Consider the following 16,643-nt stretch of genomic DNA (forward strand, 5'->3'; position numbering starts at 1 on the left):
AATCCTGAGATTATGAAAGCATATCCTTCAAAGCTAGCTCTAACAACTTGGAAAATTCAATTTAAAAGCTGCCAATTGCATATCTCCATATAATTACCATGACAACAAATTGCAGACAAGCCTTTCTAGTTTAATATAATTTTTTTTTTCCAGCTAAAAAAATAGTAATTTAATGTACCACACTCTGAAGTGACAAATTATTCCTTCATTTCTTACTCGCTGGCTTCCCCTTTCTTTGTTCTATCTTCTCCCTGCACATATCCTCATTTTACTCCCCTTCTTGGATTCTTACAAGTGCTGTCAGCTTTCCATCTGGTACATCTCTTTTTCTGGAATGTGCTTTCTGCTTTATTCCCTTCTATGCTATTGCAAGAACTAAGCCAATCAAGATCTAACATTTACTGAATCCTCCATCTTCAGCATTTGATTCTACAAACAAAAGCTCATGAATTTGACATTATGCCCTGTGTTAAATCATCACAAGTGATGATCAAACAGCCAAATTTCTGGAAAAGGGGGACAGAACCCCATTCTCCTATGGGCTAACCCCTAAAAAAGCCTACACTGCATCATTAACGCAGCGTAAATTAAACAGATCATGCAGAACACCTGCAAAACAAATACATAAATAAATGATGCTGAATAGGAATGAACAAAAAAGCCACACCCATAGGATGAGGATCAACAGCTGTACCTGGATGGAGGTCAAGAACTAACAGAAAAAAACAAGAGATTACATGAACTGATGAATGGAGCAGCAACCAGAGTTTGGGCTTACACAGAAGCTTATACAGAGAAGATAAATTCACATACCAGGCTAGTCCAAACTACTTACCAGCAGTTTGGAAAGCTATAAAACAGATTGAGAGAAGTAGTTCAGTGCATTCATACTACTTCATAAGCCAGAATTAAAACATAAGAGATAACTTTATTCCTTAATATTGAAAAATAAATGAGATTTCACACTCTAGTTGAGACCCAAGAATTCCATTTCCTTATTGTCTAGATGCTGGGAGAGACACAGAACAGCCACTTGGGTTTCTTTAGGAAACTTTCTGCTGCAGATACCACATATCTTATTAATTATATGCATGAATAATTAATTATAGACATGAATAATTACTAACCAAGTTCTATTTTGGGTCTCCTTTCATGCATAATGTAACTTCCATTTTCTCCTTGATGAAAGGAGAACATGTCCAACATGATGCACTATTCTGTCATCTCTGAACAAGAATTCCTGAGCATGGATTTTCAAACCAGAGCAGGCCTTGCAAAGTTAACAATGATATTCTGATTTTTAAGCCAAGAACCACATTCACCTGGATATTTGTGGGATCCTTATAGGACTCATCACTTGCAGTCTGAAGCTTTTCACTGATCCAGGCTTCTATTTCATCCACATCACGACTGAACTGCTGGAGGGTCTGAGACTCTCCCAGCTTCGATCTCTTCTCAATCATTTGGGCTTTCAGACGAAGCCACCTGTGGTAATTTGACACATAAAATGAACAAAACGCTAGAGCCACATGAGGCATCACCTTCATCAGCTACAGAACATCCCTAAAGAGGATTTCCAGGATTGCCTTCTCCTCCCAGGCAGCACTGACCTGTCCAGGACCTCGTTGCGCCTGTTGGCGATGACGCCCTTGGCGTAATGATCTGCAGCAATCAGCTGGTCAGCAAAGGACTGCAAGACAGCAATTTTCTCTTCCTGTTCAAACCAGAAACCACGAATTAGAACTGTGGTTCCCTAAAGTCAAATGATGAGCAGTGTCTTGAACAGAACAAGCCTTTTCATCTTCTTTAAATTTACATTACTGGGGCCCTATGAAGGAAGTCTCTCTGCTGCAGGACTGCAGAGTTCAACTCAGAACACTTTTCACCTGTGGCTTTTAGGAAAAAAAAGGTCTTTTGGGCTAAAAACTTCAGCAGTATGATATCTCAATAAATCTAGGCAGCTTTCTGCTACAAGTAATTGGAAATATACTCTTTTCTGCCAAAGGTAAAAAGTAATTTCAAATCAGTAGATTTACACAAATACTTGCCACTATTTCTACACTGTTTGTAAGCAATGAAATACATTCTGATCTGCCAAGCTGCTTTTAAACTTCTGCAGCAAATTCCACATGGCTGAATATTCAGAATTGAACTTTAGAAACCACACATAGCAGAACTCCTTTTGCTAATGATTCACATGAGAAAAAGGAAACTATTTTCCCCTTACTTCAGCTACACTCCTCACCTGGACATTGATTGCTTTATCAAAATCTTCATGTTTCTTGATGAGTGCCTCCACACTGTCCAAGGAGTCTCCTTTATCCTCTGTATTTAAGAAAGCCTCCCGGGCAGCCATCCAGTTTTCAGCTTGTTCACAGTCCCGATGAAACAGCTGGAGAGAAAAAAATCCAAAGCATGAGCAAGACAGCTCAAGAGCACTGTTATCACCATGAAATTGTAAACTTTTTAATGAAAAGAGGAATTATTTTTCTTATCCAAACAGCAGCAGAGTACCTGTAGTTCCAGGCACTGGTCCAGCATCATTCTGCGCTGGACCCAGGCCTTCTCCAGGTCTGTCCGTTCTTGGTCCAGAATATCCAGTTTCTCCTTGATCTCAGGGCTGGCATAGTGTCCATGGGCAAGAAGCTGTTGTCCAAACTGTTCAAATGCCTGGAAAGTGCCAGCTCTTGCATCTATTTCCGTGCGGTGCTCCTGCAAGGGGCAGAGATGTGCTGCTCAATAACCAGAGCTAGAACTGATCTATTTTGGAACTCTAATTGGAAAGTTTCAGAAAAAAGAAACATTTGTTGATGTTTATGATACACTTATCTTTGACATACCTGGTGTCTTTCCAATAAAGCTTCAGCTCCAGTCACATCCTTTGCAAGTTCATCTGAGGACACCAGGCCCCGGATGCCATTGATCCAAGACATGAGGTCCCTGTGAACACACAGTAATAGGGCATTTTTCCCTTTCTCCACTGAAATAAGTCACAACAGGGAGAACAGTCCTTTTCTGAACCCTTCACAAAAATACTCTGTGGAACAATAAGCCATGTATACTTCACTAATAATGAACAAATTGAGGGGGGATCACATCACTACCTGAAGTCACTGAGGAAACGCTGCAGGTCATGAGAATCTCCCAGCTTCTCCTTGCGCTGGTCAGCTCGTTTCCCCAGACTATTCCAAGCCTGGTTCAGCTCAGTGCATTTTTCTTGGAGATCTTCAGCAGATTCTGGATGTGACTGGATTAGACGCTGGGCAGTTTCACCAAGAGAATTCACCTAGGATTGGAGCAAGGGAAATGAACACAGTGAAGACAGAGAGAAATGCTATAGTTTAATCATTTCTGGTAGATAAAAAGGAAGCTTTTGGGTTTTCTTCCTCAGAACCCCACCTTGTCTCCCAGAGCTGCCAAGTCTCTCTCAAAGCCTTCATGTTTGCGCTGCAGAGCCTGAACACTGGCCAGGTCATGCCCATAGTTGTCTGTGTTTAATGCTTGATTCTTCTCCTCTATCCATTCTTTGGTTTCATCAGCATCTCTGATTTGAAGGAAGGAAAGGCAAAAAGAGAATTAAAAGACCTCCCTCCACTGAACAAGTTGGATTGAATATGATTTGTTCAGAACAGGTCCTGCTATATTTCAGAATTCTTTTCACACAAAGCATTTGAGTGAAGACCAAACAAACCCCTCACCTGTGGAACCTCTGGACCTCGTGGGCACTGCCCAACAACTGGCTCCTCTCCTCTGCCAGCTGCTGCAGGGATCTCCAGCGCTCATTCAGCTCCTGGATGAGAGACATGAAAAGTCAAGACTGGCCTTTCACTACAGGTAAAGGTTACTAAATTCTGCTTCATTCCAGAAGAATGAGCAAATTCAGATAGCTTAGTTAAATAAAATAATTTGAGGGGTTTCTCCTGAGCTGTAAAACCAAATAATTTTATGTGTATAAGACAGTGATGTAACTTGAGAAGCAAATGCTGTATATACTAATGCTTCTTTCAATAAATTGATTCAAAAGAGTTTATAAAGCTTAATGCAAGATAAAGACTATGGAAAAGTAGGGTAAAAAATATTCACAAGTTCTATATCAGGTCAGAGAAAGTTGTGGAATTACCTTGATTGAGTTGAAGGTTGCCACAGTGTGTACCATCAAACGTGCAGACTGTGTGAAAAGGTAGAAATAAAAAATGTAACATTGAAGTAAACTCTAACCAAAAGCACAACCAGACCAAAAAAAAAAAGTCCTTAAAAAACCAAACAGAAACCACTAAGAAAGACAATGTAAGAAAGTTACAAAAGCAATTAAGAATAATTGGTTGTAATTCTCAAAGTCTTATAGAGCAGAGTAAGAATAGTCAGAATTCACAAGTAAGCACTGCCATGTTAGTGTAAACTGAAGCAAACAAATCTTAATGAGGACAAAGAGGAGGAATTTTAAAGGCAACATTCAATACATTAATTAAAAACCCCCAAATCTCAGTTTGCTAAATTACTATATGACTCTTAGAATTCAATGTACATGTTTGCAATTTGCAAAAAAATTCTTTAAAAGTCACCAGTTCCTGGTGACATGGCTGCATTTTCTGTCATAATATTGCATACTAACCTGGTTTCCCCACATTCACACAGCTTAAAAGTTGTACAAGCAGCTTTAAGTCTAACAGGGGGGATGCAAGACACAAAACATGGGAATGAAATGCTAGGGATAATTTAAAAAATATTTAAGATATTTTTGTGCTTTAGCAGGTGACAGGTCTTCCATTGTAAGCCTCTAATGAATGGAGAAAGGCTTCTTCTAACTATTGTAGTAAATAAGCTGGAGATGACTAATGGGATACAGCATATTCTTTACTAAAGAAGTATTGACATAAATGGTCTTGATTTTCAGGAATAAAAACATTTTTGTTGTAGCAAGCAGAAAGCAAAGAACTCATGCAGAGTGAACAAGGGATTATTCAACATCTAGTGCCCAGAAACTGGAAATCACCCTCATACTACAAGCTCAAAACTAAACAGAGTTTTGTAGCAGAGTAAAAAACTAGGCTGTTGGGAACTTCTATGGCACAGGAGAAGCAAATGGTCTAAAAAAGATGATGTGCTGTAGATTTTGTTTTATTTTCTTGTTATGTGCTACTAAGCAATGACACCTACCTTCCAAGGAGAGGCTGTCTTAGAATCAGTTTCATCCTGTTTGAAAATGTGAAGAAACAGCTTTAAATACGAAGCAGAATCTAAAACTATCAGAATACAGTAAAAAAATCTTGAAAATATCTCTGTGTTCAATCCTTAACAGACTAAGTACATTTTTTCATGCAAGTATTTTTATCAGTTTGGCTTATGCTGCTTGCTTAGATCTGTGATGTGGGGCAGACACTCAGGAAATCAAGGGATCATATATAAGAAAATCTTTCAATGTCCATTCAAAGTCATTAGTGAGTTCCATCATGGAAATGAACTACAGTTATGGCAGAACTTCTCCTTGTACATCCCAAACCTGTTACAATTGCCACTCCATCCACCTCAGAAATCAACACTTACCCTGGGCATCATCCCGTAGACTTCCTGCAAAGTAGACAGGACAAACAATTTGTTAGTTTCTAACAGAAAGAATGATTTTCCAACATGCTTCACACTTAGTTGACACAGGATAAAATTACTTACAGCACAAGTACGTAAAAAGCTGCCAAAAAAACCCCAAACCAAACCAGAAAACCCACAAACTCCCTCCACTCTGTATTTCACTCTATGTTTCTTTTCCCTTAGCATTCCTCACCCATTTTCCTGCATATAAATAAATGCTAAATTTCAAATTTATAGGAAGCAAAGTTAATGCATGGATTCTCCATGACTTTTAATATTATTGTAAAGACTTTCCATTCCTAAGAAAAGAAAAGAAAAAGCTCTAGATGCTGCTGCAATTTGCTCTAGCATTATTACAGAATATAATTCTAAAGGTCTTGAAAACAGCCTGAATCTTGAAATGCCAGACAAAGACAACAGATAAAAGAAAGAAGGAAAATATTTTGCTTCTTAGATTAGAATAAGGCAGAGAAAAGGAGCACCTGTTGCTGTACTGCTTGTACTTCATCTGCCATCAGCCCTTCTGACTCCAGGTCCTTGGCAACCTTGTTTATATCCTTCAGGCGTGACTCGTTGGCTTTGAGATCCTACAGAGAACAGGAAATATCCCAGCATTAAAATTCACCAAGCAGAACATGTGGAACAAGGTGGCTCCCCAGGAGAGCCCAGTGTGTGAACAGCAGGAATTGAGCACAGTGACCCTGAATTCCCATCCTGTGCCAGGGAATCCCAGCTGCCAGATTTTTTTTTCCCTCCATATTTCAGGGAAATAACTCTACAGATGGAAACCAAATGCATCTTCCCTTTCAATAGGAACAACTTAGCTGAAGGTTATGCTTTACACAAACTGAAATTCCTCCAAAGCTTGGCAGACTCTACTGCAAAGTGTTGAAAGAGAGTTTCAGCTCTCTAGGAGCTGGGAAGCATGGAACAACCTGGAGAATGTAATCAAACTGAAGACACTTTAATATGGGATTCTCTATCCTCACAAAATTAAATTTAAAAATTAATTTATGCCTTCTATGGACCTTTTATGTCCAATCAAAGCCATATTTCCTTCTCAGCTATGAAGAATTGTCATGGATACATGATCAGAAAGCCTGAAGGGAAAGGCCAAAATTAACATACACATTATGCAGCATCCCAACATACCTTCTGGAAATCATCAAATTTCTTCTGCAGAACCTCCACCTGCTCCAGATCAGCACCCACTTCCTCACTGGTGAGTGCTGCTTCCTTCTCATTGATCCACTGCTGCAGCTCGTTGGCTTCACGGAAAAGCATGAACTTCTTGCAGCTTTTTTCCAACATGCCTTTACGTTTTTCTCCCAGTTCCAGGAGAGAGTGATACCTGGGACAAGCAGGAAAGGAAAGCAGGGAACAATCAGATGGAATTGAGTCCAATCACAGGAATTTCCTAAGTACTGGGGTCCCCAAAAATGGGAATCCCTGAACTTATGTCCAGTTCTGCTACAGGATGAGCTACTCATGTGCAGTTGGGAATGAAGACTGTCCATGTCTCTCCTCCACATGGATTGCACACCAAAATGAGACTTCTCACATGCAACACCTCACTGGGCAAATGCAAACCCAAATCACAGCCTAGACTGGGGAAGGCTCTTAAACCACAGGATCACTGCAGGGCAGGAATGACTCCATAGGCTCTTGCTTGCCAAGGGATATTTTCCTAGAGTACATCAAGTTTGCCATCAGGTTATGAAAATCCACCAGCCTCAGGAGATAAACACCCTCACTAGCCATTTTCCAGTGCAAAATCTGCTGAATGTTTAAGCAAGGTGTGAATCTTTGATAACACACCTATATTCAACTGGGAAATCCATTAAACTCATTTAGTGTACGCTTTTTGTATCTGTGGAATTCTCAACATCAGTGATATTAGTCCTGCTTTACTTTTGGAAGAGACACAATATGAAACCTCAAGCATGTTGAAATTGATCTGCACAGGCAAATAAACCTATTAAGACCAGCCAGTTATTTAAACTACCTTGTAATCAACTAGACACAGATGATCCTACAAGACTTTTTCAAGCTAGTGCTGAAAAAAGCCAAGAGCAGTTTTGCAGTCACTTATACTGAATTACAAATCTCTCTAGCAATGCATAATGCCTGTTTTTTAAAATCCTGCATTCAGAAAAAATCACACTTAATACTCATTCTTACTTTATTTTAACTCTTCCCTAAGACATTTTAGCTGCATCTAGAAGGGTTTTTTATGTCCTGAATCAGTTTGGACATTGGCCTACCACAGTGATCAACAGCAGCAATAGATTCTCATTATTAAGGACATTCCTTCTGATGTTATTAAATCAAATAATACCAGACACTGCTGAGGTACCTGCAGGGCCTCAAATGGGGATGTTTTCATTTCCCACCCCAAAGCACAAGGCCACAGACTGAGCAGTTACAACCTCCCAGCCTGAGGAGTTCAATCCTACAGCATTTTCCTAATCAACAGCTCAGAGATGACAAAGTCTCTTCCAAAAAATCCTCAGTATCCTGAGCTGTAATATCTATATACCAAACTGATAAATCAGCTCTCCTTCCATGGAAGCAGGGACTTTGTAGCTTCCTGTTTACTGTAGTTTAAGAGTGGGCAGTTTAGGAATCTTTCATATTAGATTTAAATAGAAACTTTCTAGCCTGACTTGAAGCCTGCCCTAACTGCAGCTGTTTGCCTCAGCAAACAATATTAGGTATTAAGTACTTGTAAAGCTCATAGAGGATCTGGGGCAAAACTCTTTCAGAAGCAAACCTAACCTCAGAGCTGCTTTGCAACACTTGAGAGATTTACATAAGTGTCACTTTTAATTTTCAAGAAATACATTTGGTATGAAAAGCCAGGCACAGCCAATGAACACTGTGGATTTGGATTTCCCAGCAACTGCCACCAGTATAATGCAAACTTGATATCTTTTCCAGGAGACACAAACACAGATTTCAAAATTTAGTTAATGTTAAAATGAAGGAATATTCACTCTATATAAATAATGTTTTTTTGAGCACCCAGCATGAATGTTACTTTGTATGATAAACCATGACAGCCCCACCCTTCCTATACTCTTAGGACATTCAGATGTGATGCAATACTTGGTAGATGTATTTTATATATATTTATACAAACAAGGAAATATTTCCATCTGCACCTCAGAAAAAGCAGGAGATGCTTTTTAAGAAAAACAGTCCAGATATCCCTAAAGCCTCTTTGGTAAGCAAAACCAGAGTGATGGAATAAACATGAACCAATCCAGCAGCACAGAGGTGCCCAGCAAGATAAGCAGCTGCTTGTGAGGAACAGAGGAAACACAGACCACCACATTCATCTAAACTAATCCTCCTTGCAGAAATGGCCTCCTTCACGGCTCTTTGGAGCAGCATTCCCAAAGAAAGAAACAAAGGAAGGATGAGCAGTGACAGTGTGGAGACAGCATGGTTTAGGAAAGGGCTAATCCTACTCACAGTTCTTCGACCTGTTTCATACGCAGAGAGACACTGCCGACCTCCTTAGTAATGAGAGTCCTGCACAGACAGGGAGCACAGCAAACGCATGCGAAAAATTAGTCAGATTAACAAAAATAATGAAAGCAGCAGCTCCATCCATGGCTGGTCTGTGGTAAGAGATGGGTAAGAGTTCACATTTAAATGGAGAAAATTAGGTGTTGTTCAGAAGCAAAGCAAATCAGATCAGGAGTACAATTCATGTAAGGAAACCTCAGCAGTACAGTCGAGCTCTCTCTATAAGGTCTCCTCGTTTCCTCATGACTGTGCCATGGGATTGGAAACTAAAAGGTGGTCCCCTCTCCTTGGCTCTAAAATAAGGCACCTTGTTCTAGTCACTAAAATCCATATGCAAACCCATGGAGGGATATTGATATTGATAGGGATTGGAGGGATATTTAATAATGATATTATTAACATCCTGACCAATGTGCCACAATTCTCCAGCATTTTTTCTTCATGCTGGTAAAATGGTTTTTTGTTACAGGTTGGTGGGGTTTTTTGTGCTATTTTATTTTATTTTTTTAATTCTAGAGCTAAGGCTAGTAATTATTGCATGGCACTGTAATAACTGATGACTCAACACAACTGAGTGGGAAGGAATTCTGACACAGAACGACAGCATAGCTGCACAAACAGATGGGAGTACACAGAAAACTTTCAGCTTCAGCTTTCAAGTGGCTTGATAAGATGGGCTAGCACTCACAGCTATCACCCACAGCCCTTGCTTGAATTAATCTCCAGCCACCATGTGCTTTAAGAAGGTCATTACCAAGCAGCCTTGCAGTTTTCTGTTTGAAACGATATGCTGCTCTTTTAAAAAATATGATAAAAGTTGAAAAAAAAAGAAGGGGGGGGACACCTTTTAGCTCCTATAATGGCAACAAATATTGGCACCACATTTCAGAAAAAAAAGTGATGAGCTAGCAGCAAAGTAGCCCCAGCTCATAAGGAGGGCACCTTCAGAGGCAGCCCTGTATAGGGAGAGCACTGTACTTAATGGAATCAAATTTAAGAAAGCTTTTCAAAACAGATCACATGTTAAGAAGTGACAACTACATATACAAGAGTTGCTTAGGACATATATAATTCACAAACAAGTTAAGTAGTTAGGTACAAAAACAAAAGGAACACAAAATACTCAAGTCAGACAGTAAGTTGAGCTCTAGTGTCATGAGTTTAACAGTTAAAAATGGGAAAAGCAACAAGAAAATCTAGAGTAGGAATAAAGCAACTGAATCCGGTGCCTCTGGCAAAGGAGCCCCTTGTTTTGCTCCAATTAATCACTCCCTAGTGTAAGCAGCATTAACCTAAGCTGGTGGCAATCTGTGAAGCACAGGCCAAGCCAGCTGATGCTGGCAGTGTCACATCTCATCAGTCAGAGCTTACTGGTTGTCGATCTGCTCCTGGCGCAGCGCGATGCTGCCCTGCTCCTCCAGGAGGTTCTCTCGCGATGCAGACTGGGCAGGATCCAGTTTCTTCACGTAGGCAGCAGGGACAAATCCTTGGCGGTCATTGACTTCCACCTTCCACCAGTCCTGGAAGCAAAAAAACCACAAAGGTCTGTGAGGACATCATCAGGCATAAAGGATGCTGGGCAAGTGAATGCTGCAAATCAGAGACTTGTATTAACACAAGGAAACCAGTGATGCTCTCAACAGTTTGTTCTTGTTATGGAGATCATTTCAAACAGTCTTTTGAAGATGGAGATCTTAATCCCATGTCTGCTTTTCTATTTGACCAAAAGTTCCTCCACATCAGGGATTTAAAGTTCTCACAGACATGTGTCCTGTCCTGGAAAAGTTGGCAGCTGTAGAGGAGTGATGGAAATGAAGAGGTTCAGCTGAAGTGCTGAATGGGGACATGGGCGAAATGTGCCAAAACCAAACAAAGCACACAGCACTGAGGGAGCCAAGCAGGGCAGCAAAGCAGGAGGCCAGAACCCACCTTGTTGGTGCTGTTGAGTAAGGTGAGGATATCTCCCTTCTTCATTGTCACCTCCCGGGGACTCTTCTCCTGGTAATCATAGAGTGCCAGAACCAGCTCTTTTCCAGTTTCATCATCTGTGGGAGCAACTTGTTGCTAAGAAAAAAAAAGGCACAAGAAAAAATTAGCTTCTACATGTTTATTACAATCAATGCTGTTGTCCTAGAATAGACTTCAGCCTTAGTTAAAGCTGCTGTAGAGTCAGTTTAGGTGCTGTCTGGGCTCAAACCCTGAAAACCACCACATTAAATTGTTTTACTTCAAAACAATACAGATGTCTTATGATTATAAAAACAGACAGCTAATTTTTTTGAAAAAATCAAGCAGAGTCTGCAATAACCTCTCAAAACCAACCACTGTTATCAAGCTTTGTTTTTACCTTTTGCTGACCCATGAATTTTAGGTACATGATTGGCATCTTTCCTTACCCTGCATGCCTGGGCCTGTTCCCTCAATGCCTGGATGCTGCTGCCATAAGCGGAGAGATCAGACATCAAAGCTTCATGTTTCTTCAGAAGAGCCTGAAAGTGGATGATAACAACATACACACCTTGCCATTTTACAAATATGCCTCTGCTTCAAATATATACTTTGACTCCATACAAAGGGAATGTGGGTTTTTCAGAGCTGCCAGCCTTGTGACTCTCATGGGAATAATCACTTCTATTTATTCACAGGCTAGATAGTGGGCCTAATGCTTCTGGTGCTTTGCCTCTACCTTATCTCAGCAACATTCTTTTGTTCTGACCAGAAATAACTATTTCCAGAGTGATACGGGTAAGTTTTAAGTGTGCCTTTAAACTGCACTTCATGTTTAACAAAATGTCAGTCAGCACTGCCTGGGATGTGGTGTTTGACTGGAGGATGATATCAATAAAACAAATCCAGACAAAAAAAATTACTTCCAGGCTAATGAACTGCTGAAAACCAGACTCCTACTGAAATGCTCATCCCACGAGGAATTTGCTGATATTATTTTCATTATACTTAAAAAAACAAAACCTTGTAAAAGAGTGCATACAGAGGTAAAGCTTCCTCACAGTTGGTTTAATATACTGAGCAGCAGAATTTCACATAGTTGCAATAGCAACTAAGACACAGGAAAATATGTCATCTTTTGACTAAGAGCCAAAATCTTGCTTGATGCAAGAATCCGCCCTCAAGAATCCTGAAATTATCACAGCTCATTTTTTACCATTGGACAAATCCTCACTGTACTTATGCAAAATAGATTTAAACAAGAATCTCAAATACCTCAGCAGAGTCTTCATCTTTCCCATAGTCTGTACTGCCTACAATGGGCTCCTTTTCCCTCATCCAGGATTCAGCCTCATTAGCATCAGCAAAGTACTGCTGAGCCTGCAGGGAATCCTCCAGGTCCTGCCGCCGCTGAGAGGCTTTGGCTTTCAGAGAGTCCCACTTCTGGTTTAGCTCGTTCAGTTTGATTTTCACATCCTCAGCTGCAAAGTGTCCTGTGGAACAGAAGCAGAGGGAACTGAAGGACTTCAGCAGACAAAAGCAATAGACATTAAAAGATTACTTATAATTCTTCAAGGTCAAAAAGTCAGACCAATTTAAAGCCTATTTAGACTAGAATTATAAAAACGTAACTCAGCTGTCCTTTTGCCTCAGACTGGAAAACACAACCTGCAAATCAAGCTGTACCAGCATATCTTAATCAATAGGAATAAAATGAGACACATCTTAACATTTCTCAATGATGAAACAGAAAAGGTCATCTCTTTCCAGAGTTCTAGCAGCAGACAAATATTATTTCAGACCTGCAGGATATTTTTTCAAATTTTCAAGTTAAAAACACCCAGTCAGAAATAAAGATGCTTATGTATTTAAAAGCAAGAATTACTGTCTTTGTAGATAATTTTCTCTCACATCAGGATTATGTACCTCAGAGAGTCCTTTAACAGATTTAATTATAGGGACTAAATACAATAGGCACAAAATTACTATATAAGTGTTCATCAAGAGTAGACAGAGATCTGTCAACATTCAGACAGGTTCCCATCTAGGAACCTATTTTTATTTTTAAATGAAAGGATGACCAGGAATTCATCCTGCTAGCAGGTACCTGCCTATTATCAGGATAAAATCAGGAAGTAATTCTAAACTGTGCTGGGACAGAGAACTAAAGACTGCCAGAGTTAAAAGATATTGAGACATACCTTCTTCCACCATAGCATTTCCCTTCTGTGTGACTGCTTTAATGCGAGGCTCATGGCCTGCAATTTCTGCCTGCAAAGCTTGGTGCTTCTTTAACAGATTCTGGACACCAATTAAGTCCTTGCCTGAAAGATACAAAATAATTAAATCAGCTGAATCAGAGTCACTAAATCAAACAAAAATTTCAAGGCAGCTGCAGCCAGCAATACAGAAACTTGCACAGGGAGAACTCTAACAATGAGGACAGAGTACTATGGAAACCTACATTACCACTGCAATTACATAAGCAAAATAACAGAGACTTAGTGCAATGGCAAATTGTAACTCTGGGCAATGTTAATTACACCAAAAAGCTCTGAAATTTTCAGAGCATGTTCTATCAAGATACAATTTATAACAGAGCAATTCTGACATCTGAATCCTAGAGATCCCAGGATGGACCAACCTCGGTTTGTTGAAGCTGCAATAGGTTCTTTTTCCCTAATCCAGGTCTCCTCATCCTCGATGTCACGGAAAAGCTGCTGCAGGCGAAGAGAATCTGCGAGTTTCTGCTTGCGAGCCACCATGGGGTCCTTCAGAGCTTCGTAACGAGCCACTAAAGCTTCTTGTTTCTTCTTGATATTGTCAGCATCAAAGTGCCCAGCCTCCTGGAACTGGCGTGCCTGGATGGTAATGCCATCTATCCGATCCTAAAATTGATCAGCGACACCATTAGGTCAGAACTTCAGTGAGGTGGCTGCAGTGACTGAGAAGCTCATTTCTATGAAAGTTATAAGATATTATTTTAGAGACATACAAGTTATGTTTTAGTTCAAAATTATTTCTGAGAAGCAAACTATAAAACTCAAAGCTAAAAAAATTATAAACACCAGACCTGCTAAGGTCTCTGAGCATATCTGAAAATGCCATCTTTTGAGTGAGCAGATCTGAAAAGGCAGGAATAAAAATTATTTCCTTACCTGATGGGCAGCAACATCTGCCTCCAGCAGTGCATGTTTCTTCTGAAGATTCTGAACATTAGTAAGATCTTTTCCATAATCATCAGAAGCCAAGTGTCCTTCTACTTCATAGAGCCAGAGCTCAATGTCCTCCACATTGCGATTAAACTGCTGCTGCTGATTGGCTTCTCGCAGTTTTATACCTGAGAGAGACAGGCAAGAGGAGAACAGGACAGGTAAGTCAAGTGGAAACTGAAGTTAATTCATTTCCTAGAAAATTTCCTCTAGAAATTTGCCCATGTTCTCTTGAGCAAGTCATACCTTTGAGCTCAGTGGCCTCCAGAAGTTTCTTCCACAAGCTGATGACTTCATTCATGCGAGCTGCCACCTCATCGGACGCGTAGTGCTTGACATCAATGAGCTTCTGGCCAGCTTTCTCCAGGGCATCGATCCGGCTCTGGTTGGCAGACAGCTCTGCTTCAAAAGCCTGGTGCTTCTGAACTTTACCTTGCAAGTTTGATGGATCCTACAGATGAAGAAAGAAATAGAACATTTCAATGCTAAACCAGTACTCAAAGATCTCTGAAGAAGTTTTGAAATTGGACTACGTTCGTAGACATGCTATAATGTAACCAGAGGATCTGGTGCCAAAAATATGCCTTAAATCAGAATTCTTAAGCTATTGGACAGGCACAATTACTGCATGATGGGAAAATGCCTCTTGGGGTCATGAAGAAATTACACAATTCCTCCTGTTGCCATTAATATCACTGACTATCAGCAACATTTTCTTCGTGTCATTAGACTGATTAAGCCTGGTACTGCCTTAAAAGCATTCTACCATTCATCTTTGTGTTTACCTTGTAGGCCTCATCAGTTGCAGTTTTCATCTTTTCATTAACCCAGCTCTTGAGCTCATCAGAATCTCGGAAAAACTGCTGCAGATGGAAAGAATCCGCCAGCTGAGCGCGGCGGCGCATGGCTCTTTCATGAAGGGCATTTCGGCGGCTCAGCAGCTGAAAAAAGAAGAAAGGAAAAGGTTTTTAAATTCCTGAAGCTTCTAAGAACCATCACTGCATCCCTCTTGGGACAACTCCACTGATTTATCCTATATTGAAGTCAAGCCATGTAAAATAATAGAGCAGAACAAGATTTAACGCCTACAGTCCAAATGTATTTTGGATACTTACAGCATCTCTGCGTGTAGCAACATCATCCATGGCATAGTGGTTATTCTGAATCAACTTAGTAGCAAACTCATCTAATGCCTAGAGGGAAAACATGTTTCCATTTATTTGGTGTAATAGAAATTGCTTGTGCAAATTTGCTTAGTATATCAATTCCCCAAAGTTTATCACAGTAAAACTGACAGAAAGCCATTAGCAGATTTATCCTTACACCCTTTTCTCTCTGTATTCTCATCCTCTCCATGTGGAAGAGTGCAGTTTTTTGAGAAATATTCATCCACCTGTGTGCTGGTATGATAAGGATGCACCAGGTTACCTGGCTCTGTGACAGAAACCAACCCTATCCCATACTTTTCCCACTCTTTTCCATTTTAGAGACCATACCTGTTATTTAGAGCTAATACATCACACATAACAGAAGATCATTCTGCAAAGTCAACCCCATCCTTTACCACCAGTGTCTCCTCCCCAGTGAATAAATGCCCTTGTTTCACTTCTCATCCATTTAGTGATGGCCTAATGTCAATGTCTTACTGTGATTTTCTCCTCTTGGGCACTTAGGGATTTCTCAAAGTCTTCATGCTTCTTCAGAAGAGCCTCCACACTGTCCAGAGAATCACCAAGGTCTTCATTCAGCAGAAAAGCCTAAAGTAAGGACACAAACACATTTTTATGTTTCCATACTCAGCTGCTCTAAGTGAGCTCAAGCACAGCCAGGGATATTTTCTGCCATATGTTATTACTGAAAGGTGAAGATGGCATGGTTTTTGCTTTATGCTTTTAACAACCAATAATTCTTTTTAGCTTCTTATTCAACCAGCATTTTACAAGAGTTAACACACACAAAAGCCACATCAAGCCCACTTGTCACAGCTCATAGTTTCAGCATTTGATGGAAACAGCCATTGCACCATTTCAGGCAGTCAGATAAATAACTCTGCACAGCACCCACTCACTCGTGGGTGTTCATGGCACTGCCAGCAGGCAATACCAATTGCTTGAGCTTACAAAAGACAACCCAGAAATTAAAGTTCACCATATCTGGAGAATTCAAAGATATGCACTCACTTCTTGTTTGCTCATCCAGTTGTCAACTTGTTCAGTGTCTCTGTAGAAAAGCTGCAGGTCCATGCACTGCTCATACTGCTGCCTGCGGAGCTCCCACAGTTCCAGCAAGGCAGACCTTTCATCTGAGAGGATGGTCAGCTAATTGATGGGGAAAGAAAATATAATAGTTTTATTTAACACTCTA

General features: G+C 40.3%; 1 protein-coding gene across 3 annotated transcripts in view; it reads right to left on the bottom strand.

The window, feature by feature from the left end:
* SPTAN1 (spectrin alpha, non-erythrocytic 1) overlaps positions 1–16,643 on the bottom strand; it is a 46,010-nt gene that overhangs the window by 13,597 nt on the left and 15,770 nt on the right. For 2 of the 3 annotated variants that reach the window (XM_058818168.1, XM_058818172.1), the window contains exons 11-36: positions 16,460–16,597; positions 15,926–16,036; positions 15,395–15,472; positions 15,065–15,220; positions 14,526–14,730; positions 14,226–14,407; positions 13,712–13,955; positions 13,269–13,391; positions 12,343–12,560; positions 11,517–11,609; positions 11,050–11,184; positions 10,492–10,640; positions 9,064–9,123; positions 6,739–6,937; positions 6,069–6,173; positions 5,545–5,568; positions 5,158–5,193; positions 4,121–4,168; positions 3,699–3,790; positions 3,400–3,544; positions 3,105–3,286; positions 2,841–2,940; positions 2,515–2,712; positions 2,246–2,392; positions 1,611–1,714; positions 1,323–1,485 (exon numbers count right to left, since the gene is read on the bottom strand). In XM_058818168.1, coding sequence (XP_058674151.1) covers positions 1,323–1,485; positions 1,611–1,714; positions 2,246–2,392; positions 2,515–2,712; positions 2,841–2,940; positions 3,105–3,286; positions 3,400–3,544; positions 3,699–3,790; positions 4,121–4,168; positions 5,158–5,193; positions 5,545–5,568; positions 6,069–6,173; positions 6,739–6,937; positions 9,064–9,123; positions 10,492–10,640; positions 11,050–11,184; positions 11,517–11,609; positions 12,343–12,560; positions 13,269–13,391; positions 13,712–13,955; positions 14,226–14,407; positions 14,526–14,730; positions 15,065–15,220; positions 15,395–15,472; positions 15,926–16,036; positions 16,460–16,597 — 3,435 coding nt within the window. The remainder of the gene's footprint in view (positions 1–1,322; positions 1,486–1,610; positions 1,715–2,245; positions 2,393–2,514; positions 2,713–2,840; positions 2,941–3,104; positions 3,287–3,399; positions 3,545–3,698; positions 3,791–4,120; positions 4,169–5,157; positions 5,194–5,544; positions 5,569–6,068; positions 6,174–6,738; positions 6,938–9,063; positions 9,124–10,491; positions 10,641–11,049; positions 11,185–11,516; positions 11,610–12,342; positions 12,561–13,268; positions 13,392–13,711; positions 13,956–14,225; positions 14,408–14,525; positions 14,731–15,064; positions 15,221–15,394; positions 15,473–15,925; positions 16,037–16,459; positions 16,598–16,643) is intronic. The other variant, XM_058818169.1, reaches the window with a different exon arrangement.

This window comes from Ammospiza caudacuta, chromosome 21, assembly GCF_027887145.1.
Source record: "Ammospiza caudacuta isolate bAmmCau1 chromosome 21, bAmmCau1.pri, whole genome shotgun sequence".
Taxonomy (NCBI): domain Eukaryota; kingdom Metazoa; phylum Chordata; class Aves; order Passeriformes; family Passerellidae; genus Ammospiza; species Ammospiza caudacuta.